The 27,779-nt window shown below is 42.5% G+C and overlaps 3 protein-coding genes, 1 long non-coding RNA gene and 1 other non-coding gene across 7 annotated transcripts in view; 2 read left to right on the forward strand and 3 right to left on the reverse strand.

Annotated features, from left to right (window-relative positions):
• Positions 1-2,168: 2,168 nt before the first annotated feature.
• LOC120826940 (uncharacterized) lies at positions 2,169-3,496 on the forward strand. The gene is made up of 2 exons (XR_005713317.2): positions 2,169-3,249; positions 3,384-3,496. It is a non-coding gene; the product is annotated as an uncharacterized LOC120826940 (long non-coding RNA).
• LOC144383509 (uncharacterized) lies at positions 3,460-5,553 on the reverse strand. Its single transcript, XM_078081194.1, has 2 exons — positions 5,327-5,553; positions 3,460-4,874 (listed from the first exon to the last, which is right to left on the reverse strand). The coding sequence occupies exons 1-2, from the start codon at positions 5,522-5,524 to the stop codon at positions 4,005-4,007; spliced, it is 1,068 nt and encodes a 355-aa protein (XP_077937320.1). The 5' UTR covers positions 5,525-5,553; the 3' UTR covers positions 3,460-4,004.
• Positions 5,554-8,328: 2,775 nt separating this feature from the next.
• LOC120825926 (uncharacterized) lies at positions 8,329-11,521 on the reverse strand. Its single transcript, XR_013450939.1, has 3 exons — positions 11,493-11,521; positions 10,127-10,284; positions 8,329-8,895 (listed from the first exon to the last, which is right to left on the reverse strand). It is a non-coding gene; the product is annotated as an uncharacterized LOC120825926 (transcript).
• Positions 11,522-14,343: 2,822 nt separating this feature from the next.
• Positions 14,344-18,951, forward strand: LOC120826675 (mediator of RNA polymerase II transcription subunit 30). Of its 2 annotated transcripts, none has more exons than XM_040189143.2 (5): positions 14,344-14,625; positions 14,985-15,221; positions 16,973-17,131; positions 17,444-17,533; positions 18,140-18,951. In XM_040189143.2, exons 2-5 carry the CDS (start codon positions 14,997-14,999, stop codon positions 18,233-18,235), a joined length of 570 nt encoding a protein of 189 aa, XP_040045077.1. In that variant the 5' UTR covers positions 14,344-14,625; positions 14,985-14,996; the 3' UTR covers positions 18,236-18,951. The 2 variants fall into 2 exon arrangements, with proteins under 2 accessions (XP_040045077.1, XP_077937324.1); XM_078081198.1 differs by having other exon boundaries at positions 14,434-14,625; positions 17,613-18,951.
• Positions 18,952-19,194: 243 nt separating this feature from the next.
• Positions 19,195-27,779, reverse strand: part of ext1c (exostoses (multiple) 1c) — a 60,023-nt gene continuing 51,438 nt past the window's right edge. For both annotated transcript variants that reach the window (XM_040189141.2, XM_078081196.1), the window contains exons 4-12: positions 27,459-27,566; positions 25,463-25,582; positions 23,597-23,729; positions 23,230-23,348; positions 23,026-23,121; positions 22,510-22,596; positions 22,185-22,345; positions 20,019-20,190; positions 19,195-19,927 (exon numbers count right to left, since the gene is read on the reverse strand). In XM_040189141.2, coding sequence (XP_040045075.1) covers positions 19,742-19,927; positions 20,019-20,190; positions 22,185-22,345; positions 22,510-22,596; positions 23,026-23,121; positions 23,230-23,348; positions 23,597-23,729; positions 25,463-25,582; positions 27,459-27,566 — 1,182 coding nt within the window. In that variant the 3' untranslated portion in view covers positions 19,195-19,741. The remainder of the gene's footprint in view (positions 19,928-20,018; positions 20,191-22,184; positions 22,346-22,509; positions 22,597-23,025; positions 23,122-23,229; positions 23,349-23,596; positions 23,730-25,462; positions 25,583-27,458; positions 27,567-27,779) is intronic.

Below are 27,779 nucleotides of genomic sequence, written 5' to 3' on the forward strand. Positions count from 1 at the left end.
TGCAAATGAAATGGTTATTTGCTTTTATTATTTTATATGTCTGCTGTCAGCTGTGCGCTCTTCTACAAATGTGGTACACATCTTAAGTAGATAATTCAGTTTTATTGCTACTTTTCATATTTAATTTAGCATTGCTTATGTTTTTGCTTTTATTATTTTATATGTCTGTTGCACAGCTCTTCTTCATCATGACATGTTTTTACATGCTGGATTTATTCCAAATAGCACCCATTTTAAAACATTGTTTCATTATAATTTTGGATGCAATGTTAATATATTAATACATTTACACGTACAGACGATATGATAATCCAAGTTTTATTTTTATTTTTAATAACAGGTAGCTCAAAGGGATCTTAAACACACATAAACTACATCAGTCATCACAACTCTTTCTCAATAACAAGTTGTTCTCTATTCTACGTAGACTTCAGATTATCACATGAATGTTGAAGTTAACCTGCTGATTTAAGACAAACCTTCACCTCATTAATATTCACAACCCTACTATCTATCTACTACTATAAGAGTGAACATATTTTCTCATTCAATTCAATGTGAAAGTTACACACTGACAATAACAGAAGAAATGTTACAAATGCTGCAGTGTACATGGATTTTATTCAATCTTTCACTCCTTTTTCTAATGTATTTAGTCCAAATCAGACTTCATTTGAACACAGAATAATTGAAACATTTCGTTTTCTGTCATTTTAGGCTAAATTGCAGCTTTGAAGATCATCAATGGCACAACAGACAGCATCAGAGAAGCTTTGACTTCTGAGCCTCTGTTGAATGTGGGGCCTGGTGTGGGTGGAGTGAAGCTTGGTCCCGTGGTGACGGGGTCGGTTGTGGAATCACTTGTGGGACTCACTGGGCGGGCGGTGGTCGTGGTCTCTGGGGAAGCGGTGGTAGTTGTCGGGGGGATTGTGGTCGATGTGGTGGTCTTCTCACTTGTAGTGGCGGGTGGGGCGGTGGTTGTTGCCGGAGCACTGGTTGTAGTTGTCGGGGGGATTGTGGTCGATGTGGTGGTCACTTCACTGGTAGTGGTGGGTGAAGGTGTGACAGTTTCACTGGCTAAACCAGCTGTAACTGTGGTCGCTGCTTCAAGTTGAGCCTGATTTCGAAAACAGTTCAAAAAAACGATTTAGGTCAGTATTACAAATAAAAGCTATTGTAAATGTCAACAATACTTTCCACAATACTTTTTTGATCGTTTTGGAGACTTCTATAGTTTGAACATATTATAATAAAATTCATGCTACATGATTCACTGGTTTGTGTGAGAAAATTCAAGTTATGTTACAACTGTTACATTAAGCAAGTTCATATTACTCCTTCAGCGGTATAGTAATAATACTTTCATAACTGCACACAAACTACTTTAACAGCATAGAAGACAGATCTTTTAGGACAATGGGACAAATATGCGCGCTGATTCAAACACACGCACTTTGCCAAGGTTTTCATACCATCGCTTAATTTACCAGTTACATCTTGTTAAGTACATAAGAAATGTCTACAACAATAGTAAAAGGTTTTGGCAGTTTTTTCCTGAAGAACGTTTTTAAAAATTACCTTTCCTAATGTCAGCAGAGCCATTAGGCAAAATCCCAGAGACCAGATCTTCATGGTGGAGTCAGGAGGAGGCAGAGTTAAACTGAAAATGTAACGTAAAATGTCCTGTTGTATCGGAGACGGGCTGATGTGTCTGCTGTGCAGCGGCGCTTCTCCCACTGGTACCTTGTCTACTCCTACCTTCCTCTGCAGTGACATGAAACATTTGGTTGTTGCTTTTATACAACAACATCTCCTTTTAGGAGGGGTGAGGGTGAATTTGTGACGTACAGCATGACCTGGTCAGGAAGTTGGTTGTGGAGGTGTGTGCAATATTCCTGTTAAGTTAAATAAATGATACACTGAAGATCCACAATTTTTATGGCACTGGAATAAGAAAGTATGAATTCTTCTCCTTCTAAATGCTCATCTTCTTTGATCCAAAACTCGCATCCATTACTATGCATTTTACTGCAGGTGGAGAATTTAGTAAAAACTACTCATGAAATACATTTAATTTACTTCATCGTGAAATATTTCACAATGCTGAAAACATACTCGGCTGACTGTGATGTTGACATCGGGTTTAATTTTTAACTATAAACAAATGTGTCTGAAAGGCTTCTGTGTTGTACAAACCCTTTATTTATGTAGCTTGATATAATAATTGATTATTTGATCATTTTAAATATAATTTGCATGTGTAACCGCTGAAGTATCAGGATGAAGGTCGTGAGATTCTTGTCTTGGGTAAATCATTAAAAAGAGAAATAATACCTAATGTGTAATCAGAGATCTTTAAACTCTCTCGATCAGCATTTTACAGAATTCTGGTTATTTTCTTTTCTTTATTATTATTATTATATTTTTACCAGAGCCTTCACTGAGAGTGGTGCCACAAAAGCGTTAATGACTTTTATAATATACGGTGATATCATCTTTGTCACGTTCCACTGCTGGATTATTGTTTCACACGCGGAGGAAAAAGGAAAAGTTTGTTGACATGTGGACTTCAATTCTTTCTAACTGGAATAAGAAAGTATGAATTCTTTCAATCAAATAGCAAGCCCCTTCAGCGTTCCCCTCAATGAATGCTCTTCTTTTCCCATCTGTACGTACAGTACAGTTCAGTACTGTAGTGGTTTAGATGAACTCCAGCGCTTGGCCTCAAGAGGGAGCTAATCGTCAAATCACAGAACACCTGATCCAAGCAGCAGACTGACAGAGTCCTCCCTTTATAGTCATCCACCCACGTCAGCCCTCGATGGGGGTCTGGTCCCCTTCATCGAGGTGGCAGTAGTGGGGCAGGTTCCTTTTGGACCGCTGTTGTTGTTGTTGTTGTTGTCATTTAAGACTTCTGGGAAAAAAACTCTGTGAAAATATAACTGATTTTTTCCAAAGAAACAAGGTACATTAACTGTCGTGTTAATTGAGAAAATCATGGTAGAATTTGCATTGATGATCCTGTTAATTCATAATAAAGTGCACATATTTATTTTTTAAGTGAATGCGTAACCTGTACGTGACATACAGAACATTTTATACAAAACAGAAGTCCATACATAAAATATCTCCCTCTTTCAGACCCCAATACTGCAAGGGATTACGGTTTCACACGCGGAGGAAGATCTGCTGTGTATCCGAGCTGCGTTCCTTAAATTAACAGGCACGTCTCTCTACACTGCTCTACAGGTGGGTCACTGTGCAAATACGCCTTGACAGGGTGCAATAGGTGTTCTCACTTAGAGGTTATAGAGGTGAAGTACGTCTTATTATTTTAAAAGGGAAAAGCTTGTTTACATGCAAACTTCATTTCTCTCCAACAGAAGCAGTACAAAGGAGATCATCTCCAGGCTCTGCTTGCTCTCTGTCGATCTGAAGATTGAACAAAAGTTGTACACATTTTAAGTAGATGATTAAACTTTTATTGCAACTTTTCATATTTAATGGAATCTCATTTGATTATGCATTGTTTATGGTTTTGCTTGTATTATTTTATATGTCTGCTGCACAGCTCTTCTTCATCATGACATGTTTGTTTAACTATTTTTTAAAGTGAACAGGTAGCTCAAAGAGCTATCTTCAACACCCATAAACTATATCAGTAGCCACAATCATCACAACTCCTTCTCAATAACAAGTTGTTCTCTATTCTACGTAGACTTCAGATTATCACATGAACGTTGAAGTTAACCTGCTGATTTAAGACAAACCATAATCTCATTAATATTCACTACGAGTCAAAACTGTGAAAAAATGGTCTTATTCAATTCAATGCAAATGTTACACAGTGACAATAACATGAAAATAATCTGGAAATGTTGTAAATGCTGCATTGTACATGGGTTTTATAAAATCTTTCACTCCTTTTTTTAATGTATTTAGTCCAAATCGGACATCATTTAAACACATATTTTGTGAAACATTTTATTTTCTGTCCTTTTAGGCTAAATTGCTTTGAAGAGCGTGTGGAGCATCAACGGCACAACAGACATCATCAGAGAAACTTTGACTTCTGAGCCTCGACTGGGTGTGGGTCTCGGTGTGGGTGGAGTGGAGCTTGGTCTCGTGGTGACGGGGTCGGTTGTGGAAACACTTGTGGGACTCACTGGGTTGGAGGTTGTCGTGGTCTCTGGGGAAGCGGTGGTAGTTGGCGGTTTGGTGGTGGTCTTCTCACTTGTAGTGGTGGGTGGGGCGGTGGTAGTTGCAGGAAGACTGGTTTTAGTGGTCGTTGTGGTGGTGGTCTTCTCACTTGTAGTGGTGGGTGGGGCGGTAGTAGTTGCAGGAAGACTGGTTTTAGTGGTCGGTGTCGTGGTGGTGGTCTCTACACTTGTAGTGGTGGGTGGGGCGGTAGTTGTTGCAGGAGGACTGGTTTTAGTGGTCGTTGTGGTGGTGGTCTCTACACTTGTAGTGGTGGGTGGGGCGGTAGTAGTTGCACGAGGACTGGTTTTAGTGGTCGTTGTGGTGGTGGTCTCTACACTTGTAGTGGCGGGTGGGGCGGTAGTAGTTGCAGGAGGACTGGTTGTAGTTGTCGGGGGGATTGTGGTCGATGTGGTGGTCACTTCACTTGTAGTGGCGGGTGGGGCGGTAGTAGTTGCAGGAGGACTGGTTGTAGTTGTCGGGGGGATTGTGGTCGATGTGGTGGTCACTTCACTTGTAGTGGCGGGTGGGGCGGTGGTTGTTGCAGGAGCACTGGTTGTAGTTGTCGGGGGGATTGTGGTCGATGTGGTGGTCACTTCACTGGTAGTGGTGGGTGAAGGTGTGACAGTTTCACTGGCTAAACCAGCTGTAACTGTGGTCGCTGCTTCAAGTTGAGCCTGATTTCGAAAACAGTTAAAAACGATTTAGGTCAGTATTACAAATAAAATCTATAGTTAATGGCAACAATACTTTCCACAGTTACCATCCATGTATCAATTGACAAGATTTTGCCAAGTCATCGTGTTAGAGACTTCTATATTTTATACATATTATTATACAATTCATGCTACATGATTCACTGGTTACATTAAGCAAGTTCATATTACTCCTTCAGCGGTATAGTAGTAATAATTTCATAACTGCACACAAACTAATTAACAGCATAGAAGACAGATCTTTTAGGACACTGGGACTAATATGCGCGCTGATTCAAACACACGCACTTTGCCAAGGTTTTCATACCATCGTTTAATTTACCAGTTACATCTTGTTAAGTACATAAGAAATGTCTACAACAATAGTAAAAGGTTTTGGCAGTTTTTTCCTGAAGAACGTTTTTAAAAATTACCTTTCGTAATGTCAGCAGAGCCATTAGGCAAAATCCCAGAGACCAGATCTTCATGGTGGAGTCAGGAGGAGGCAGAGTTAAACTGAAAATGTAACGTAAAATGTCCTGTTGTATCGGAGACGGGCTGATGTGTCTGCTGTGCAGCGGCGCTTCTCCCACTGGTACCTTGTCTACTCCTACCTTCCTCTGCAGTGACATGAAACGTTTGGTGGTTGCTTTTGTACAACAACATCTCCTTCTAGGAGGGGTGAGGGTGAATTTGTGACGTACAGCATGACCCGGTAAAGGAAAGTTGGTTGTGGAGGTGTGTGCAATATGCATTCTTCTATGCAACGTCATTGTACTTCGCACTGATTAATAAGTGTTTTTCATGACACTTTCTTTTTTTAAAGCTAAAACATTAAGTTACATAAATGATTCACTGAAGACTTGATGGCACTGGAATAAGAAAGTATGAATTCTTCTTCTTCTGGATGCTCAGCTTCTTTTAACTCCAATTCATTACTGTGTATTTTACATCAGGTGGCAACTTTAATAAACACCACTCATGAAATACATTCTATTTACTTTCATCGTGAAATATTTCACAAGGATGAAAACATATTTGGCTCACTGTGACACGGGTTTAATTTTTAACTATAAATGTGTCTTCTGTACCCTGTACTTATATAGCCTCATATAATAATTGACTATTTTATGAGTTAAAATATTATTTCTGTGTGTGACTACATGGGATTGACATTCTTTTCCTTGAAAAATCATTAAAAAGACAGAAATAATACCGAATGTGTAATCATCTCATCTCTCTCTCTCTCTCTCACTCTCTCGCTCTCTCTATTATCTTTTTTTTTACCAGAGCCTTCTCTGAGAGTGGTGCCACAAAAGCGTTAATGACTTTTCTAATATACGGTGATATCGTCTTTGTCACTGCACCTGCCGGGATCATTCATGTGTGTTCATTCTGCCCTTCTGTCATGGACCATCCCACCATGTCATGTCTAGTAATGCTATCTATATATTTAAAGCATGAAAAGAGGATCAAATCTACCTGATAACAAACAGCCAAAGCTTGTATGGAGCCTCACTCTTGAATAAACTCTATCCCTCTGCACCGTGTCCTCCGATATCATTTTGACACAACACCTCATCAGCTCACTGTCTGTTGGGTGCTATGGCGACAGCAGCCTATCAGAGAGGACATGACAGACCAAACATGTCCTATCTCGGTTCAGAAAATACTTGCAGAAGAGCATCTTGTAATGCACAACACGTTGGAACCTTGAAGCAGACGGGCTAAGCAGCCACACCGGGTTACACTCCCGTCATTCAACAACAGGAAACAGAGGTCTGGAGGTGGGTTTATACTGGTGTGTGTGCGGGGGGTATGTCCTTGGCAGACTTTGGGATCCTCACTAACTGAGTAGAGCACCTTTTGGATGTGGTGAAACGGGAGATTCCAATCCTGGGTGTGTAGGCAAGAAAATCTGATGCAAATGTGTGATGCTATCACATCCATGTAGAGATGACATCTGTAGTATGTGTTTTATCTGTTTATATTAAATTCAGTTGTTTTTTTGGACATACCAGGAAAAAGGGAAATTATTATACTAATGTGCAATCAATAAGAAATTGCCCAAGAAGGAATTTTAGAATGTACGTACAGTACAGTTCAGTACTGTGGTGGTTTAGATGAACTCCAGCGCTTGGCCTCAAGAGGGAGCTAATCGTCAAATCACAGAACACCTGATCCGAGCAGCAGACTGACAGAGACGACATGCGGCTCTGTCCTCCCTTTATGGTCATCCACCCACGTCAGCCATCGACGGGGGTCTGGTCCCCTTCATCGAGGTGGCAGTAGTGGGGCAGGTTCCTGCCAGACCGCTGTTGTTGTTGTTGTTGTTGTTGTTGTCAATGTTGTCATCTAGAGGCTTGGTTGGTTTAGAGGTGAAACTTAATGGGCATGTTTGTGGTACCACGTGATTTTCCTTCTCTGTTAAGGTTAGGGTTAAGGGTTAGGGTTAAGGTTAGGGTTAAGGGTTAGGGTTAAGGGTTAGGGTTAAGGTTAGGGTTAAGGGTTAGGGTTAAGGGTTCTGTTCTGGAGGCCTCTGATATGTGAAGGAAAGGGGGAGAAAACAAACAAATATTTATGATATAACATTGGATAGGGTATAAAATAAAAATAAATAAAATAAAATAATTGTTAGGATGTTGACAAATGCTCATTGATTGAATGTTTCTAATTTAGTTCTTGATTAAAAAGACAAAATACAAAGGGGGGATAGGAAACTGTTTGTTTGAGCTTTGCGATAAAGTTTGTACTAAGAACAATATTGATCGATTAAATTATTTGATATGTCTATACATTTCCCCCTGTATCTACTTTTAGCCGGTGAAGAGGATTTTTACCTGTGTACAAACAAATCTCATCCGAGACAGTGGAAACAGACCCAGGAAGAGATGACTCGCTGTTGTTAACAGCTAATCTGTGATTTTCCTTTTTGTTTTATTTTCAGGGTCTGACCTGCTCATACACTTGGGTATCGCTCCCGTGTCTTGTAAAAAGAGTTTGTTGTTTTCTCAGAGAAGACTTTTTGATTTTTATACCTGTTCCAATTGTGGAGGCTTTGCCGCCAGTCTCCACCCAGGTGTTGCAACACTAATGCCAAAACTGAGCGAGTTTCCGTCAATCTGGATAATGATGTGAGGAATAACTAACTTGCATCTGCTGGTTTTGTTCAGCCGAGGCGCTCCAAGAACTAAACTGCAGCCAGTTGTGTTATCTTCTCACGGCTGTGATTGTATAGGATATGGCAAAACTACTTGACCCGGATTGCAAAGCATGCATATTAAAAACTTCATCAGTTCATCAGTTTGCAACAATTACACAGTGATGACAAAAAAAATAAAACAGGTGGTTTACAACCGACCGACGAGACGGATAGACTAAGTTTCCAAATTGTGTTGGGTTTTTTTTTACTTAAGAAGTACATTTAAGAGTCCAATGGCATTTCCAATAGCATTTTATTTGTCCAAAACATCCAAAGAATTGTCTTATCCTGTGTTTATGTAGCTGACATCTGAACCCTGGCATTGTACATCATGTTTTGGGATTGAGAGGTGATCTAAAGCAGAAAAGAGCTCAGTGCAGGCAAAGCACTTCATTGCATTTACATGTTGCAATAGTCACAGTATCAGACATTCAATGAGAAGCTGTTCGTCGAAGATCCAGCCTATCTATTGAGGAAATGGGACCCTGTGAAACAATATTATCCCAATGCAGCGCATATCAGAACTGATGTCGCAGACACCAGCAGGTGACTGCAGGGCCCGAGCACAGGGGAAGCCGAGGGCCAGCTGGTGCCAACGCTCCCAGGTGGACTCGTGGCTACAGGTGGACGCACGGGCTGCTGGGACGTAGCGTTGGTAGGTGTGGTGGTGGAGTTGGAAGCGGCTGGACTGTGGCTGGAGGTCACGTGAGTGGAGTGGTGACCGGGCACGGGTGCAGTTGTGTTGCTGCCGTTCACCGTTCCATTTGTACAGGAGTTACAAGGGGGTGTAACATGCAGTGCCTGTCAAGCATTGGGCAAGAGAAGTTTATTATAACAAAACTGCACATAAATCTATCCGTATCCCTACTGTGAAATGTTACTATGAGGACTGCTTCTCCAGCAAAAACACACACGTTGTCCCAAGTAACTGCACTACAAATTTTAAGAACTAAAACAGTTATTATTTATTCTTTTTGGAGGGTCGAGACAAGCCTGGCGGCTCTGCTCTGTCCAAGGTCAAAATCTTTTGCTTATCAAAGCCTCTAAAGTGGTCTTATTTACAGAGTGTATCTCCAGTGTTTAACTTGTGCATTAACAGAGAAGTTAAATGTGCGATTTTAGTTTCACCTCTACAGCGCAGATTGCTATAGCTTGTACAGGCTTTTATTTTTCAGGCCCACACTCGGTAAACAATATTACCACTGACAACGGGGCTTCAATGAGGTCGGCTGCTTGGTTCCGCATGCTGCTGTACAATGCTGTGGACATTTTTGAACCTGAACAAATGAAACCAGAACTATCTGCGGGGCTAGATCCAACAGGAAAATGTCATTTGGGGGAAGTAGCCCTTTAACAAAAGCGTAATAATAGATGATGGAGGGATATTGTTCTTGTCTGCTGCACCTTTTCCTGTGGTAACTTCTCTCACCACCCTCCCCTGTACGAACCCAACAAACCATCTGACCAGCACCATGCAAATGTCGAGCCCCCGCTGTTCTTGAGGCACGATGACATTGAACTTTGCATGTTGCATCAGCTGGAGGCATGCAGTACATTTCAAGTGTCCCCTGCCCACAGTATACTAAAGTTTGGAAACACCCAGCAGCGACTAAAGAAAAAGTGAATAAGGACGACCAAAATGATTGTTTCATTCATTGTTTTCATTCAACCAAACAATTAACGCTCAATCGTGATTGCAGTTTGACATGCTCTTCCAAGATAAAGTTACCAATGAGCAAATTACAAAATTCAGTATTGTTAACAGTGTCAAGAATTGTTTTATTTTTTCACTCTTTGCTAGGAAGATTCTTTTGTCTAAAAGCAAGTATATATCCAAGCAGAAATGCTGTCTCTTTGTGTAAGAAAATGAGCTCCATTTGCCTCGAGCCGTATTTGAATGTTTCATTCCCATGGGACCGATTTGACTGTGGTCACACTTATGCTCGTAAAACCGGAGCAGCCTGGTCACTGCTCACAGCTGCATCACATCACATGACACAAAGTCCCGTCTTTAGCAACGCGTGTCCCTTACCTCAGTGCAGCCCAGCAACGTGAAGGACAAGCAGACAGAGAGGACAATCATCCTTGTTTTCTCCATCTGGGTCTTCGGCGTGTACTTCATGGTTGTCCCCACGTTTCTGTTTGTCCTTTTATACCTGCCAGCTCTCCCTATCACTGATGCTGATAACTCTAAGTCGTCAGAGAGAGAGAAATACAAACATGTAATTTACTCTGGATCATTTCCAACTTCACCTGCAGTATTAAGACAAAACGGAGAACAGAAGTAAACGGTATAGTTAAACTAGAATTAATGCTTGTGTTTCAATGTAATAACGCATCGCCATATTGAGGGATTTGTAGCATTTTTACATCTCATCCACTTTTAACTTGCTGTTCTGTTTATTTTTTCAGTGGTTATCAGTAACACAAGAATGTTTATATATATATATATATATATATATAATATATACAGTGCATCCGGAGTATTCACAGCGCTTCACTTGTTCCACATTTTGTTATGTTACAGCCTTATTCCAAAATGGATTAAATTCATTATTTTCCTCGACATTCTACACACAACAACCCCTAAAGACAAAGTGAAAACTGTTTTTTGCAAATTTTTGCAAATCTGTTAAAAATAAAGAACAAAAACATAACATGTACATAAGGAAAATAATAAATTTAATCCATTTTGGAATAAGGCTGTAACATAACAAAATGTGGAAAAAGAAGCGCTGTGAATAATTTCCGGATGCATTGTATATATATATATATATATATATATATATATATATATATATATATATATATATATATAAATATACCAGAGCAAAAAACTTTAATACATTTTGTTAATACATTGGATTTAACTATGGCCCTATTAATACAACAAGGATGTGTTTAAAGTGTCTATAATCACTTTTTTATTTAATTTGTTTTTCAGGGTGCTAAGTTTTCTGTTTTTCTGTTCATTCTCCTGCTCTTGATAGTTTCTGTGTTTTCCGAGCCAAGCAAGTAACTAGTTTCAGCAAAAACGTCTCTTAGTCTAATTAACGTTTCAGTGAACACCAACCACAGAGACTAAGTCAGTGTTGTCTAACAATCAATGTCAGAAGTAAAAGATTTAAGATGACATCCGTATGCTATTGATTATGAGAGGTTACACTGTAGAGGAGTTTGTTACAAATTTACAAATGAAATGAATCCCAGATTAAATATATAACTTATCAGTGGTTTATAACTGCAGTCACGTGTTATTAGTAGTCATTTATGTGTTTATCTTCCAACAACTCCTGCTCATGAAATTATCCTTATTTTGGAACAAAGAATATAATATCTGTTTCCTCTTCATATTGAACTTTGCACTTTTTCACAATCACCTGAAAGTGGAATATTACCTCAGACATCACCAAAGGTTTATCCAGGGTTGATCTGAAAAAACAAGTTTATTTCACTTTGCGTTGTCAATCTGTTGGAATTTCTGAAGCAAGCTGAAAGGAATGTGCCACCGTGATGTTTAACTTTCGATCAAGTTTGTGGCAAAAAAAATACCTGAGACGTCATATCATTTTCTTTCTTTTTTTAAGAATCAATATTAGCATTACAAAAAAGGTAGGATTTTTGAGATTGAAGTTTAAACTCAACAGCCTTTAACTGTTAAAAGACCCAACTTATCTCTCCATAAAAGTTGCCCCTCTCGTTTTGATTTTATTAGCTTAAAGATGACACAGAGAGGCTTTATGTGGTACTCAATTCTCACCGGGACTTTGTGTGGTGTGAAGATTAAGAGGGATGCAGTTCACCACAAATGCGACTTACAAAACCACGAGTGACTCCCCTGAAACACACACTCTTCTGGTCGGGCTAAATCCACAATTTCCACCACAGTCATCACCATCACGCAGCCTCAAGGGCAGAGAGGGAAACAACACTTGAAACAGGCTGTTTTGGCGGCGGCGAGGGCCTCAGCGGTGCTTTATCAGCTGCGTCATCAGCCTGCCGCATATTTCCTGGTATCAAACCTTTGAATGCCTCTTTCCGATAACCAATCAGTGCTGCTGGGTATTTCTTTTGTGACACTACCATGCATGTAGGATTGGCTCAGAATCCATAGCTGAGGCTCCTTATATTGCTATAATAGTTCATGCATAATTGAGTTATTCCGTATTGGATCAAGACAAGTTTCATTTCATTCGTTCATAAAGATGAGATGAGAAAATGCCGTGGGGGGGGCGGCGGGGGGGGGGAGTCTCAAAGATTTAATTTGATGCTGAGAGATCAACTATGTGCATATAAACTAAAAGATTGTGAACTGAGTGCATTGCCCATCGAGATTGAGAAATAGGGCATGTTTGAAAGAGCGACTTTCTGTTAATATATATATAAAATAAGGGCACTCTTAGGAAACTGGACCTCAGACTCCGATGGAAGGGAAACAGACAGTTTGTGTCCGCGGTAAAAGGGGTCGGCTACAATCTTTCTAGCTCGCTTCAGGGTCCTAGAAGCGAACCAGTCCGGGAGGGACGGCAGATTGCGGCTGCAGCGTAGCAGAAGATGATGGAGGAGCAGAGGATGGACTCAACGATGGCGGTGTAGAAGTGCACCATCCTTGTCTTCGGCAGGTTGAGACATGTGTGGCAGGTGAGCAGGTCTCGGGAGGTGAGACACGTGTGGCAGGTGAGCAGGTCTCGGCAGGTGAGACACGTGTGGCAGGTGAGCAGGTCTCGGCAGGTGAGACATGTGTATAACTTAACATAAATGTTACCGCTTCTCCCCGTTATCTTGTGTTGAAGTTCCTGCAAAGTATGGCCTACGGGGAAGTTAAGCTTTCACCTGGAAATGTTATGCGTTATTTTGTGAGGTTACTTTGCAGTAAAGTACCACAAGCAAAAGCATAATATTTGATTTTTGTACTAATTACCTTAATATTATTATTGTTAATCCAAATAATCAAAGGTTTGGAGAAACAAATAAAAAAATATTCCCATTCAGATAAGAGATATATTGTCTTGATGATTAATCTAATGGAAAATTATTTGAACCTGGATGTTTTCCTGTTTGTTGTTTCTTTCTTTGTTTCTTTCTTACAAGCACTTCAGTTTGTTAGGATGTGATTGTGCTACCGGGCATAAGTGTAATTGTCTTTGCCCTGTGGCTCAACACAACACAAAATAAACAAAGAGAGAAGAGAAGAGTCAAATGAAAACACAAAACATAGCTGAAACCGGAGCCGTGCCCCGTTCCTGATGAACGTGCTGCTTCGGATAGTTTCCTCGACTATCCCTGCCGATCATCGTCATCGGTGTGTTCGCTCAATGCCTGCTTGCAAACCAAATCTCCCCGAGCATACGATTATGGCTCGAGCTGAAGCAGTGAACACGACCATTATGGAAATGTGGTGTCACAAACAGAAGAAGGGAGGCAAAGTGGGAGCCTCCCAACCGCTCAGTGTCCAAACAAGGTTGAGATGACTCACTGCAGGTACACAAAGCCGGGGAAAGTACCACAACCTCTGCTTATAGCTTTAATATCAACTCTTTCCTGCATGCTCATGGAAGATTCCATGCACACAACCTACCCTAAATAACGCAACTTGTGTCAGATAGTTATAGCTACATGTTTATTCTGTTTGCATTTGTAAAGGTTAACAAAGCACCTTTTAAACTTTGAGCCACACCACATGGAAAACCATTCGTACTTCCTTATTGAGATCAACCTTTGATCTTAAACCACAGATAACGTCAGCTGCACTGTCTCACCAAATAAGAAAAGCAGGTGAGCATGAGAAAGATAATGATTTGCCATTAACAAACCTCACCAGACGTGCCGGGCTGCATCCTCTTACTCATGTGTCCTTAATTTAAACCAAAATGTATATTATTAGTATCGTTGTTTCCAGTTAGTGTGGCACATTTAAAAGGCAACGTTTATTTTTCAAATACATTATGTGGATGCGTATCAAATGTGTGTAAGTAATGATTAGTTGTCTGCTTGAATGAAAAACAATTATCTCATCTTATCTTAAGATCTTTTGAATTATCAAATTACCCAACAGTGCTATAAAATATTTTGTATTGGTTCCACCTAAAGCCTAAAGTAGCAACATTAGTAATGCTGCTTTGCCGTTGATACATCAATAACAATCAATTCAATTCATACTAATAATAGGCCTAGTGACTTCACTCAAAATGTGAAATGGAGGACTTCAACTTTAGTATTTTTACCCTCCAGTAGTTCCACTTTTGCTTATGAATGGAATAGATGTGAAGACGGTGAAGATGAGTTGTATCATGGTTGGTGTTTACGTTTACTTAAGAGCTAATGTCGCCCCCTAGTGGCGGGAAATGTGTCTTACAGGGACCGGAAGTGACGCAATGACAACAATAACGCGCAACGCGCTCTCAAAGAAATGAATGGGAAGGTCTCATTATTTCGTATTCACATTATTTAATAAGCAAGCGTTATCTTGTACATTTACTAGAGCACGGTCGACATATTGGAACAACGCTCACCTGAAGGACGCTGTTTTTGGTAAGCGGTTTCTCGTTGCTAACTAGTTAGCTAGCTAGCGGCTAACTAGCTAGCATCTGAAGGAGTCTTCACATCGTGTAAACGTTAACGTTATATTGTATCTGCTACCTTGTTTAGCCACCAAGATTAGCTTCTGCTTGTTAGCATAAACGCGGTGTTACTTTTGGTGTCCTGTACGTGTTGACTGTGAGGAGCTTGTTATAAATAACAGTGAGTTAAGAGCGACAAATAGTGTCTCCTTCGGAGCTCCAAACGTGTTAACATCTGTGGGTAACGTTAGCTCCGTGCGTGACGTCAGCACGTCAAATCCTGAACGCTGTAGTCTCGCTCGTTATCTCCGCATCACTCCTTTCACTCAGACCTGCGTTGGGATGGCGGCCTCACTGCCTCAGAAGGCGGGGATGCCTCCTCTGCTGCAGCAGCAGCAGCCTCACCTCCCCCCCGGTGCCGCCCCGGCGGCCGGTCAGCAGCCCATGCCCCCCCAGGGAGCCCTGAGGGAGATCTCCCCCGTGTTCCTCTGTCGGATCGGACAGGAGACGGTCCAGGACATCGTGACGCGCACCATGGAGATCTTTCAGATCACAAGAGCCACCCAGGTACTTATTATTGGAATGAACACAGAGCTCTTTCTCTTATAGTGTTAAGATCAATTAGGTAGGAACCTCTACATGTGTATTCATTTAATGGTTAATGTTGCTGCACATTTTTCTATCAAAAGCTAGTCAGCACTAGTTATTCACACTTCTCTCTGCTTCACTAAATAAAGTAATAATGTATTCTTTTGCACATCTTGCAATACCTGCTATTCAAAAACTTCAGTGTATAGCAGAGGTCTTCAACAGAGGGTCTGTGGAGGTACGACAAGGGGGTCGCGACAAGAGAGGTTTTTTTTCCCACAAATTTAAATGTCTTCAAAATGGTATTTATTGTCTTTAAATACACATTAACATGAAGCCATGTCCATAGCGAATGGATAAACGTTCTCTTTCAGTCCGCAACACACACATTCAGCTTCCCACAGCAGCTCTCAAGCTGGGCACCGGTTCACTCACAGCACCTTTCATGCTGATCCGACAGCACAGGCACCAGCCAATGCTCAAGTCTAGTGAGCGCAAAGCTCAAAAATAAAATATGGCAGACCGAACTCCGTAGAATCGGGGGTCCCTGCTCCATCTTGCCATCAGTTTGGGGGACCTTGGCCTGAAAATCGTTGAAGCCCCCTGGTATATAGTATTAGGGTTGCAAAGGAGCGGAGTCCTTCAAAAAGCGCAATTTGGGAAACTTATCATAAATAAAAGTAATTACTGCAAATGAAAGGCTGAGCAATGAAAATGTAATGTAAAACTATATTTTAAAGATTGATAAAACGCAGCGCATGCTGTGTTTCTTTGCAGATGATCTAGCTAGCTACCACAATTTTTTTCTCCCAACTCGATGTTGACGTAAACTGAAATGATTCAGGGTAAAGCACTAAAACCAGAGCCGCTTGAGAAGCTTCATTCATTTTTCATCTAGAAGTGGACTTTCTGAGGTCTTGGTCATTGGGAATAAACTATTTTATTCATTGTTCATGTTTTTGTTGTTCAATGAAAGAATGAAGTTCTACCTAAACGGATTAAGTGAAACATTCAATTTTCATTCATTCAATTTTTTAAATGTGTAATAGAAATGTTTGCATGCATGTCTGCTTATGACAAAACGACATGTTGTTTTATCATATATGACAAGGTAAGTACCGTTACATTACCCGCAAATTCCAGTTAATTCCCACGTATACCTGTTAATTCCCATGAAACGGTTCAAACATTGAATATCGCAACTCTATATCGTATACTGTGTATAAAAAATAGAGTAATGAAGTACTACCATCTGGTCCTTACCGTCTCTTGTCAGGTGTGTGGGGATGTTAACTGACTGTCTGGCTGCTGTTCTTTTGGTAGACAATGTTCCTCTGTTGTCTGTCAGTTTGTATTTGTCCCATCCTCCTCTCTGGCATATCTGCTTGGCATGCTTGTCAGCATCTGTCTTGTTCATCCTTCCATTTCCACCTGATCTGCGTGTCTAATTATCTCTTGCTGTGCGTCTAAGTATATCAATCACCTCCTCCAGCTTGTCCTCGTCCATTAAAATGAGCAGCTTCTTTTTTTTCCTACACTGAAAACTCCGAGCGAAGGAGCCGCATCAGGACCGTACACTCAAATATTGTGCTGCGATGCAGCTCACCCAGGCTTGACGAATCACTGTCCCCACTTAGTCTCAGGATCTCCTGATATCTGCACGTAACACTGCTATCCGAAATAACAAAGACCCTTTAACTGCTAACTAACGCTGTGTGTCTTTGACGTAGCTCCCCAATGGTGTGACCCAGAGCCAGGCGATGTACCAGGACCGCTTTGGGAAGCTCCAGGAACACCTACGGCAGCTCGCCCTGCTATTCAGAAAGCTGCGGCTCCTGTACGAACGCTGCGTGGAGATGACCTCTGACCTGCAGGAGGAGCCATCAGAGGTCAGTTCGGAGCAGTGGCTATCTGCTGAGATATTGGCTTTCTTTTCAAATATTCAGCTATATTTGGAAAGGAATCAGGAAACATTTATTGCCAAAATATGTCAGGCATATATGGAATTTGTCTTGGCGGTTGGTGCGTGACAGTAGAATGAATGAATGCTAAATACACTTGAAAAGACCCGGAAAGTGATTTAAACTTTCCGTCCTTTGAATCAATGGTCAGTCTCTCCTATGTTAGACTTTTCTTTTAGTATTAGCACAGTTCGTACACAGGAGGGGGGATGAGCTTTGCTATGTGTTGTGCCTCCTCAGCTTCTGCCGTATGTTGGAGAGGAGCTGGTTAATGTCAAAGTGGAGCCCTGCAGTTCTGCTGTCAACCAGGAGAGAAAAGAGGTTCTAGAGGTGAGTTTTTATGCCGGAGGAGCAGTGGAAGGATGTATGAAGTACATGATAACAGGTGGCATTTCCCTCACATTGTCAGACAGCGAGGGGATATGTCGTCTGGCAAAACATAAAAATAATCCACGTCCAACACCGCGGCAGCTACTGAGCCTCCCATTGTAACAGTGAGGAAAGCCCAATATGAAGCTTCCAAAGGTCCCTCCGAGTGCCTCTGGGTGGCAGTGGTCCGACAGGCTAAGTAACCGTGGTGGTGTGGGGCACTGGAATGAAAACACTTTGCTCCTCGTCCTGAGCAGCATAAGGAAATTCACAATCGGCGTGTTTTTATAAACATTGGAGCCAACATTCCAGCGGGGCGCTGATTTCAGGCCTGTCCAGAAATGGCAGAATGATTGAAGGGTTTGAGTCTGGCACCCCTGTTTTGCTTCCATCAACAACTTAGTTATAGGCAAACCAGTTAAAAGTATTTTTTCACTTACAGTGAGTAAACAAGGTGTTGTCCTGATCGCGGGTGATTGTACCGACTGTTGATGCCAGAGTTGTTGTTTCCGCGCTGTGATGAGTTTTTACTGATGGACGCCGCGTGTCCCTCTCGTTCCCCTGCAGAAGGTACGCCAGAAGAACCACGAGATGAAGGTTCTGATGGATCAGATGAGGAACCTGCTGTGGGACGTCAACGCCATGCTCACCCACAGGAAGTGATCGCCTCGGCAGATCCACTGCTCTTCTTAAGGGATCCATTAGACCCGGAGAAATGAGTGGATTTCTGTTTGTTTTTTATAGACGGGGCCGCTCGCTTCAGTTTACCTCCTTCTGTGTCGGCACTTCATTGCTGAAACTCTCAGTTCACAGAACCTCGGGCGTTTATTCTTTTTTCTTTGAGAATTGTGGGTGGGTAAACAGTACAGCATCGGATAATACTTAATAAGAGCTAAAAAAAAAAAAGGACAACCTGATACACTACAGCTCCAAGCTTTATCTCGTTTTGTTCAAGGCAGCTGACAACTGCGCCACAGTTGTTACTGTGTTCGTTCTGATCCTTTTTCTCCCCTGGGTGCTGACCCGACGCCAGACGGACTTGAATTGACCACAGGTTCATTCTTCCAGTGTGACCACTGACGACCACTGTGAACACGAGCCATCGGCCTTATTGTGTTCCGTCAGTTGTAAAGAGTTCAAATCAGCGCATTGGCAGCTATGTATCTCAGGTGAATTGTACATAAGCGCGTGTGTGTGTGTGTGTGTGTGTGTGTGTGTGTGTGTGTGTGTGTGTGTGTGTGTGTGTGTGTGTGTGTGTGTGTGTGTGTGTGTGTGTGTGTGTATATTTTTGTAAACTGTGGAACAAAATGTAGTGCTACGGGGTCATTTTGTTTTTGTATGAAATAAACCCTTTTTCTTCCTCTTTTTTTATTACAAAATGTTTGAACGTTTGCTTTAATCGTGATTCTAGAGACGACACTAGTCGTTGTTTCAATTCCAGCTCCGAGGGCCGATGTTGGAATACAAGATGGTTACATTGTGATACACATTTTCATTTTTATTTAACAGCCCACAGCCATAGCCGATGAACAATCTGGTTTCATCGTTCTTGCTGACAACGTGCATCTTTAAATAGCGTTTCCCAAGTAAGATAAAAAAGTAAATACAACGTCATGCCAGAGTTTGTGTTTATAAATCTCTTTATTGGTTTTACAGTTAGCATGTTGGTGTGAAATGGTCCAGTTCCACGGTATCGGTCCCTGCACATTAACGCCGAAGGAGTGCATGGCACCAGTACTAGTCCCTCCTACCGGGACACTGCCGTGTCCTTCCCATCGTCACAGCAGTAACACAACACGTAATCCAACGTGTGCTGAACGCTTTCTGCCTTCTTTAGCTGTCCAATAGAGATTGTCCTTCTTCGGTGAGAATCACAGGCGGTCTGTCAAGGCCCCTAGATCTCCTCCATGGCTTACCAGACTCGTGTGGGAGGGGGGAAGGTTCCTTTTGGATTTGTATAGGCCCTTTTTTCTCTTCACATTTATATGTTTGTAGTCCAGAACAGTCCACCAGGGTCTGTCTGAGGATTGTACTTTGTCCACGTCACAAACGGGCCGCGCTGCCACTTCGTCCACGTCCCGGACTCTCCACCCCGTGTTAGGTCCATTAAGGCCACTAGACCGCACCGCGAAGCTTCCCAGCCGCTCTGTCCACCTCCGTCCTCCATTTCTATGCCCTCTCCAGGTCTTTGTACTTCTTGCGGAGGACGGACACTTGGTCTTTGAAGAGCACGGGGTCCAGGCGAAACTGGGAGTGGACCAGAGGCATATAGCCAAACCAGTTGGCGAAGGTGTTGACACACTCCTGCCGCTGGTTGAAGTGCTCCGGGTTGGCCCACGGGACACTCTTTGTACTCTGAGAGGTAGAACAAGACGCTGTCATTTACCAACATGCCCACACCAGACATTTGGGTCAGCAGCGTCCACAGACTGAGGGGGGGTCTTACCTGCGGACTGGGCAGCTCCTTGTACTGCTTCCTTTGAGCCACTTTGATTGGCGGCAGGTGGGTTACAGCAGAGACCAGGAAGTTCATAAGGATGTCCTCGCAGTTGGAGGTGCGATCCACCAGAGTGCGCAGAGACTGGGGCAGGTAGTGGGAGAACAGGTAGTGGTAGTACCTGTTGGGGAGGGGAAAGTGTCCATTAATGCCATTTAAGTGTACTGCAAACAGTGGATAGGCCATTTGAATTCATAATGAGAATACTTTGGAGATGAGAACATTGGATCGCAAATCACCTACAATAATTAAGGGAGATCTCATATTAACTCATTAATACAAAATTAAAAAATTGGGAGAAAAAAAAAAGAACGCAAGCTAAATTATACTTGTAAAGCTTCTGTTCATTCATACTGGTATTTTGAGTTTCAGCTTCTCTTATGGATCACGTATTATTATTAACCTCAGTTGATTCGCTGTTTCCTATATACATAAATATATGAAGTTGTTGTGTGTGTATATATATATATATATATATATATATATATATATATATATATATACACCAACCACAGGATCATGGCAAATGTTCATTGCCCTATTATTCATCTTGCAGGGATATTTTCTCACACCTATATCCGGTGTGAGAAATCTTATGTTCTGTCTCCCTATTATTAGTCCCTAATCTCGATTTAGCCTCTTGTACTTGCACCAACAGTGCAGCTAATCTCTTTAGTCGAGCACATAACCTAAACGCCAAAAATAAAAATGTATCTTAGTGGATAGCAGTGTCACCGGTGGAGGCCGGGCCGCCAGCACCTGCACGGTAACACGGCAGCATCAACAGAAAGGAGCAGCCGTGTGCTGTATGTTGATGATATGCATCTGGGACAAGTTAACCGTTTCCCGGCCAGTGGGCTTGGATATTAATAGTGCAAAACCAACTGAACTACTGGTACAATGCATATGCTCTCCATTCCTCCTAAATGAGTGCTTTCTTTACAGCTACTAATTATACATATTATTTGTCAGAACCACCTGTCTCAGTCTTATTTTAAACGTTTGATTGGGCTAATTACTTTATGTAATGAGTTGATTGGGAAAGTTGCTGCCTTTTCCCTGTGGATTGTGTCACATTTGATGTGTTGTTTTTGGGGGGAAAGCAAACCCAATTGGAAAAGGGCAGCGCTTTACCAACCTACACACATACATCTGTAACTAGATCACTTGTGTTTGAAGGACTTAATTGAGTATTCTCACAATGACTAAGTAGGTTTTAAGTGACTTTTCTTTTATCTCAACTCAATTGCTGAGTGTGAGAATTCAAATTTCAGAATAAAAATGGAAACCTGTTGATTTGGCTTATTTCCATCAGCTGTTAAAGTGCGCTGTCTTTGGAGTAATTATTGCATGCATATTGCATAACAGCTCACGTCACTCTGCCGCTGCACATAGAGGCTTTTTAAATGGATCAAACTGCTTGAAGTAATTCATCTCCTTTTCTTTTTCCTCTTGCTCAGCCACCCGTATAATCATCCTCTCTGATTCGGCTTCCCTCATTTAGATTTTTTCTTTTTTCTTTTCATCATATCATTATCCCTTGTTTTGTCTTGATCGCTGAAAGGAAGTCTCCTTTGATCTTAGTCACACACAGAAGTCACACAGTGCACAGTACACGCCTGGATGAATGTTAAAATATTGTAAGGGAAATGGATCTGACGAAATATATTTAAATTCACGGCAATATTGGTCCACCCAGACTGAAATATCTCAACTACTTTCAGAGAGGATCAATCCTAATGACACTGATGGTCCCCTGACTTTTCCTCAAGCGCTGGAAAGGACTATCCAACCGTCTGTCAAACTTCCGTGTTCGAGTTTGACCAAGAGAACGAGGTTGCGGATACGAGTGTAGGTAATGAGTTTCCTCCGTTGGGTGGCGGCTCAGCCTTAGAGAGGGTACGGAGCTCGCACATCAGGAGGAAACTTGAGGTGCTACTACATCGTGTCGAAAGGAGTCAGCTGAGGTGGTTCGGGCATCTAACTCTAATCATACCCAGCTATTCCCAGCCATCCCCTGGAAGTCATGTGGTCAACCGGCTGCCGCCGCGACCCGACCCCGGCTAAGTGGATGAAAATGGATGGAAAGTATTCTGATCCAGTCCGCTAGTGTACCTGTGGTAGAAAGCAGCTCCGGTCAGGACGATTGAGTAGTCGTTGGTCCATTTGGAGGTGTAACCCCAGGCCCCCTTCAGGGGATCCCAGAAGTGGCTCCTGGGAGGGTATCCCACGATCCGCTCGGGGAAGCTCCGCCATACCAAGAAGGCAAAGTTCACCTACAAGTACAGGCATCGAGCGATTATGTATTCAGGATCAGGAAACATTTATTGCCAAAATTGCTGCTACTTTTTCAAAGAATATACAGTATGTGTATACTTTGTAATATATTTTTAAACGCGTGCAGTTCAGCTTTGCTTATTAATAACCCATGGATACACACCTCGTTGGTCAGCAGGACCGTATCCTCGTCCAAGCTCAGCACCGCCTCTGTCTCTATGGCAACATGAGGTAGGAACCGACTGGTGGTCTAACAGGAAAATACAGCGGTGAGTTTTAGTTCTGGTACTGTATGGTCCATTTTGCATTGTCTGTGCCAGCAGACATGAGAATGAGTCAGAGATGATTTTGTTACAGTAAATCACGTTGAGTGACTGAGACGAGTGAATCACTATAGATTTATCCATTGCTTTATAAAAAGAGACAACGACAGCGAAAGAGGGACGGAAGAAATGTGCAGGATGAGTGACAGTCATGAAACCGAATGCCGCACGGATCGGTGCACATGTCGGATGTACTTGGATGGAGAAAAAGAACGTAGAAAAAATGGCAGTGAAGGACCAGAGAAATGGAGTAGCAGAGATAGAGAACGAAGGAAAGAGATACAAACAGCTGTCACGCTGTCACTCGGGCGTCAGAGGCGGCGTCGGTGTGATTTGTGAGCGGCTCTGGCTCTCACCTTCCTCCTGCCGTCTGTCACTGTGAGGGGGACGGGCATGGGAGGCCATTTACTCCGACTGGGTGGCGGCTTCTCGCTGTTCCAGAGAATGATGATCTGGACGAGGAAAGGGAAATTTATTTGACATATTGTACGCACATGGATGCTTTGAACCGATCGGAAATAGCTGCTGACACGAGGGCGGCTAAAGTGTGAATGTTTTACCTGGGAGCAGTATTTGGACTTGGAGACCACTTGAAGCAGCTTCATGATTGGCTGGGACTGGGAGACCAATGGGGAAACAGCGTGGATGACCGCAGTAAACTCCTGACCTGGACTGACCCCTGAGCAAGGCCGCAGAAAGATAATATAGGGAAAAGAGGGAGTAGTGTTTGAATATGTAGTGTGTGTTCAGCAATACATGAAACCTGTCACAGTACATCTGTCTGTCTATCAAGGGTCATCGGATCAATTTCTAGCTGTTCCACTGCTTGGGAAATAAATATTTGACATAATGGCATCATCAACCTCCTCAATGTCCAATCAACATTTGCATGTTGTGCAAACCCATTTGAATGACGAATTTGTTTACCTAATCCCAGGTAGTAGAAGGGAAAATGCGTGAGGTGAGTGGAGTACTCTGGCAGGACCAGCAGACCTCCCGGCAGCGAGTTCCACATGTACTTGTTCCTCGATATGTGAGAGAACACGCGGTCCTTAATGATCTGTGGAGGAGACAGAACAAAAAGGATGAGGGCTGCAATGTGAAGCACAGAAAGAACAGTTAAGTGGCTGTTGTGTTTATCTTGTATAAGCTTCCACCACATTACTTTCTACCCACCGCCCCCCTCCTAAGCCGCCGGATGACAGTTTTAGAGTCTCATGTAAACTTAACTGCAATTCCAGACCCGACAAACTCGTGTTCGCATATTACAGTAATTCCGAATTATGCATTTCCCATTGTAGACCAACAGGAGGTATCGGCGCAGCAAAGACCTTCGGCATCACTGAGCTGAATGCACAGCTGTCTCCCATGGGGGAGAGGTCCCCCTCTGCATGCTGTATGTATATAAGCAGCTTATCGCCAACCTCCAGAGCCTCTCCTCTATTATCTCTGGCATAAATCCCCCACAGCAAATGCATTAGGGGCTGCCAGACCTGCTTGTGCAAAGCCAAGCACTCACTGGGTGATTTCTTCAGATTTCAGAGAGGTTGAGTCTGTTGTTTCCCCGCGTTTTGCACATGCTAAAATGATTATGAGGGGCCTGTTTTTTTTTTGTTTTCGTGCGTCGTCTAACCCTTAGGGTGACATCCTCCTAGCCGGAGCAACTACCCTTTGAGTTTGCATTTCTTCTCAGCTGGTTCAAAGGCAGCGATGCATGTATGAGCAGGAAGATAAAGCTCTGAAGTCACCAGACTCTTTCAAAGATGAAACCTTTTCTGAATTTGACCTGTAGTGATTTCTCACAGTCTGATAACAGCGGGCAGTGAGGCAGAAACTGGCAGGTTGAGACTGATGTTTGCAATGTAACGATAAGTCACTTTTATATATTAGGGGATTTCTCCGGGAATTCAGGCGGATCGCATGTGGCCGGCTTTGAAATGTTCCCGCTGTACAAAACCCAGAGCCTGGTTGGGGAGGAGAGTACAAACAAGGTACACTGGGCCAAACCCATAATCATAATGATAGATGGGTGGTTTGAATGACATGTGAAAGGCCTTTCTGAAGAAGGATTGATGATGATAGCACACAAGCAGTAAACCTCCGTGTTTAAAGCAGAAGCTTCTTTTTGGACACGTTTTTACTGTACATTCCTCAAAACAACCTTATGGCAGCAGAAAGTATGAGTTTTTTAATTAAAATCAGCAGCCAAAAGCAACATTATTATTATGGATTTGTGGGCAATAGATAAAAGTCTTACTGGTGGCCTGAAGCGACAGAGCTGACATTTGATAGGATACAGTCATGGTTCGACTGACTTATATTACTGGAGTTTACAATTAGCGTTTAAAAATCCACTCATTGCAATTGGATTGCTTGCTAGTTGGTTGACTCTCCCATAGTTCTAGTCACTAGAGGGAGATGTCGTAGCTGTCGGTAAGTTCCACTCTTACCAGTTTAGAATTGCATGTGGGAGACGCATTTTATGACTTGTTTGTGCAAACGTCTTCTTAGCAAGCTGGTCAGAATGCTTGCACCATTTGGGGTGTGGTGAACTAACATTGTAAGAGATTGGTCAGGGCTTCTAATGCCGGTTGGATGGTAGAAATGTGTTCACTGACCCTGGAGATATCAATGCTCTGGTCAGAAATTACAAGGTCGCAAGTTTCAACAAGTATGACATTGTTTTAAAAAAGCCGGGGGCGTAAATTGCACAATAGGGGAAATAAAACTACAGTACCATCTAGTTTAGAAAGGGCTTCTGTGACCGGGGGGGTCTTTGCTGCTGCGGCTCACCTCCAGTGTGGTGAGGACTATCTTGTCCACAGAGGAAAAGTAGGCTTCCCACAGCATCTGGGTCCTCTGTCTGAGGGCCAGGACTCTCTCATTGCCTACGGCTCTCACTGTGGATGGCACCTGAAAGCAAAAGAAGAGACGAGTCAAACACACAGGTGGTGGGAAGAGAAGGAACAGAATAGAACATTTGTTATACTTTGTTTTTTAGAGCGAGTCACATCTCTTTAAGTAGAAAAGAAACAAAGAAGATCAAAACCCTGTGAAATGCGTTGGGTAGTTTCCTGGTCCGGCCGCCTGAAAAACTCCCATTTGACATAAAGCTAATTTAGGGATCTGTTGTTCAAATAACACAACTTCTGCTGTTTTCGAGAGATCGACAAAATTGATTTAATCACTTGGATTGGAACTTGAATCAAAGTGGAATCACTTCTCGTTTGAACCGAGAAAAGTGAGGGGATTGACTTCTCCAAGGCCCCTCTGTCTTCACAGCCAACACAGTTTCTAATGAGCACCAGTTCCTATTCATCTCTTATTTCCTTAAATCCTTTCTATTTCAACCTCTGCCATTCCACTACTTAGCTCCCACCTTTCCCTTCTTACAGCAAAGACCATCTGAGGGACGGCGTCAATAGATCGTCCTGCCCTCATCCTCTCCTGCAAAGTACCTCACACTTAACCTCAGATCATAGACGCCGTTAATATTTGTGTTGTATCGCTTTGCAGGTGTGTGTAGAAAAGCTACAGATGCAGTCGCCGCCACTTCTGCCCCAAAGGTCCCCCCCTCCCTCTCTGAGCTCTCAGGGGAAGGTTGCTGCTCATTAGCTGAATGCCAACTCATGTCCTCTGTTGGGCGAGATCAATGCCGAGGAGACCCGATGTACTTTGTGTACAACCTTTCTGCAGGAGAGATAAAGGTTGCGGCTTTGGTGGCTCACTGTGTTTGTTAGTGTGTGTGTGTGTGTGTGTGTGTGTGTGTCTAAGTGAGAAGAGACACAGAACAGAGAGGACGTGCGCGTGCTTCTGAACGCAAGCAGGAAATTTCAGCCATTGTGATTTTATCAAAGTGAACCGTTTACTTTGTGATTCATTCATTCGGGACTCACTTTACTTTTTTTTGTAGCCCTGTATGGGGGATATTTCCCCTGTGTCCCAGTCACTGTGTGTAAATGAACCAACATCTAAAAAATGTTGGCCTTGCTCTCCAGTAAATAAACCCAAGTGGGGATCATTATTTTTGTCAAATCAAATTTTGAATTTGTAACAACTAGCAACTACAAAGTGGCAACTAGCAATGACTCACAACTAAGCCTTTCGACTGAATGATTTAAAAAAAACGATGTTATGAAAGAAATCGTTTATGGCTAAAACACATGACTTACAGCAGCCAGTGGTGTAGCTTGAAAAGTTGAGAAAGTATGTTTGACAGTCTGAACTGATTCTGATTCTAAACCAGCTGATTAGTTTGTCTTGGCTTGGAACATTATTCCAATACTTGAGACCACACAGGCCGAGTAGCAAAGGCAGCGCATAGAGTCTGTGCAGAGCCTGTGTGGACAGCCCAACATCTGTGACCACATGCGCTGTCCACGTAGCACGCGTGCAAGCTCCACTTTCATTCAGTGTCTACTAAGGATGCATTCAGGTGCTTAAGTGTAGGTAATCCGTTGTTGCAGCCCTCAGAACTGTATTCCCGTAATCGCTAGTTATGTGTGAAAAACAAGGAGGAAAAATAGATGTGACGGGACGAATCTGCTTCAGGTCACAGTTTATTGCATTTTTGAGCACCGTCAGCAACTCAGTTGCATTTTATGTCAATAACTTGAAGCACCCTTTGAGGTTTGATTGACCCGACTTGACTCGACTGAAACACTGATGTTTCAGTTGCATTGCTGTTTGTAGCAGTGATTGGCATCTCCTTTGTACACCAAAGAGGTGAATCTCGTGATCAGGATGTCCTGGTGCTGTACGTGTTAGTGTGCACCATTCTGTGTGTTACCTGTAGCAGTAATCTCTCATCTCCCTCAATGACGGCCTGGTTCCACTGAATGACATCGGAGAACGGCAGCTCCCAACCGTTACTCAGCAGCACTGGGATACACGCCGCCTAGACACACACACACACACACACACACACACACACACATAGGAATTTTGCGAGTCTTGGATAGAAACATACACTGATAACGGCAGAACGCGTAAATGTATCCCTTTAATTATGATCTGATGCAGTTTGAACGTGATTCTTCCCGTGCTCCCAGTAAACAACATAACATGAAGTATTACAGCTGCATGAATACAAATGAGTACGAGTTCAGCC

The sequence above is a fragment of the Gasterosteus aculeatus genome, chromosome 10 (assembly GCF_964276395.1).
Source record: "Gasterosteus aculeatus chromosome 10, fGasAcu3.hap1.1, whole genome shotgun sequence".
Lineage (NCBI taxonomy): Eukaryota > Metazoa > Chordata > Actinopteri > Perciformes > Gasterosteidae > Gasterosteus > Gasterosteus aculeatus.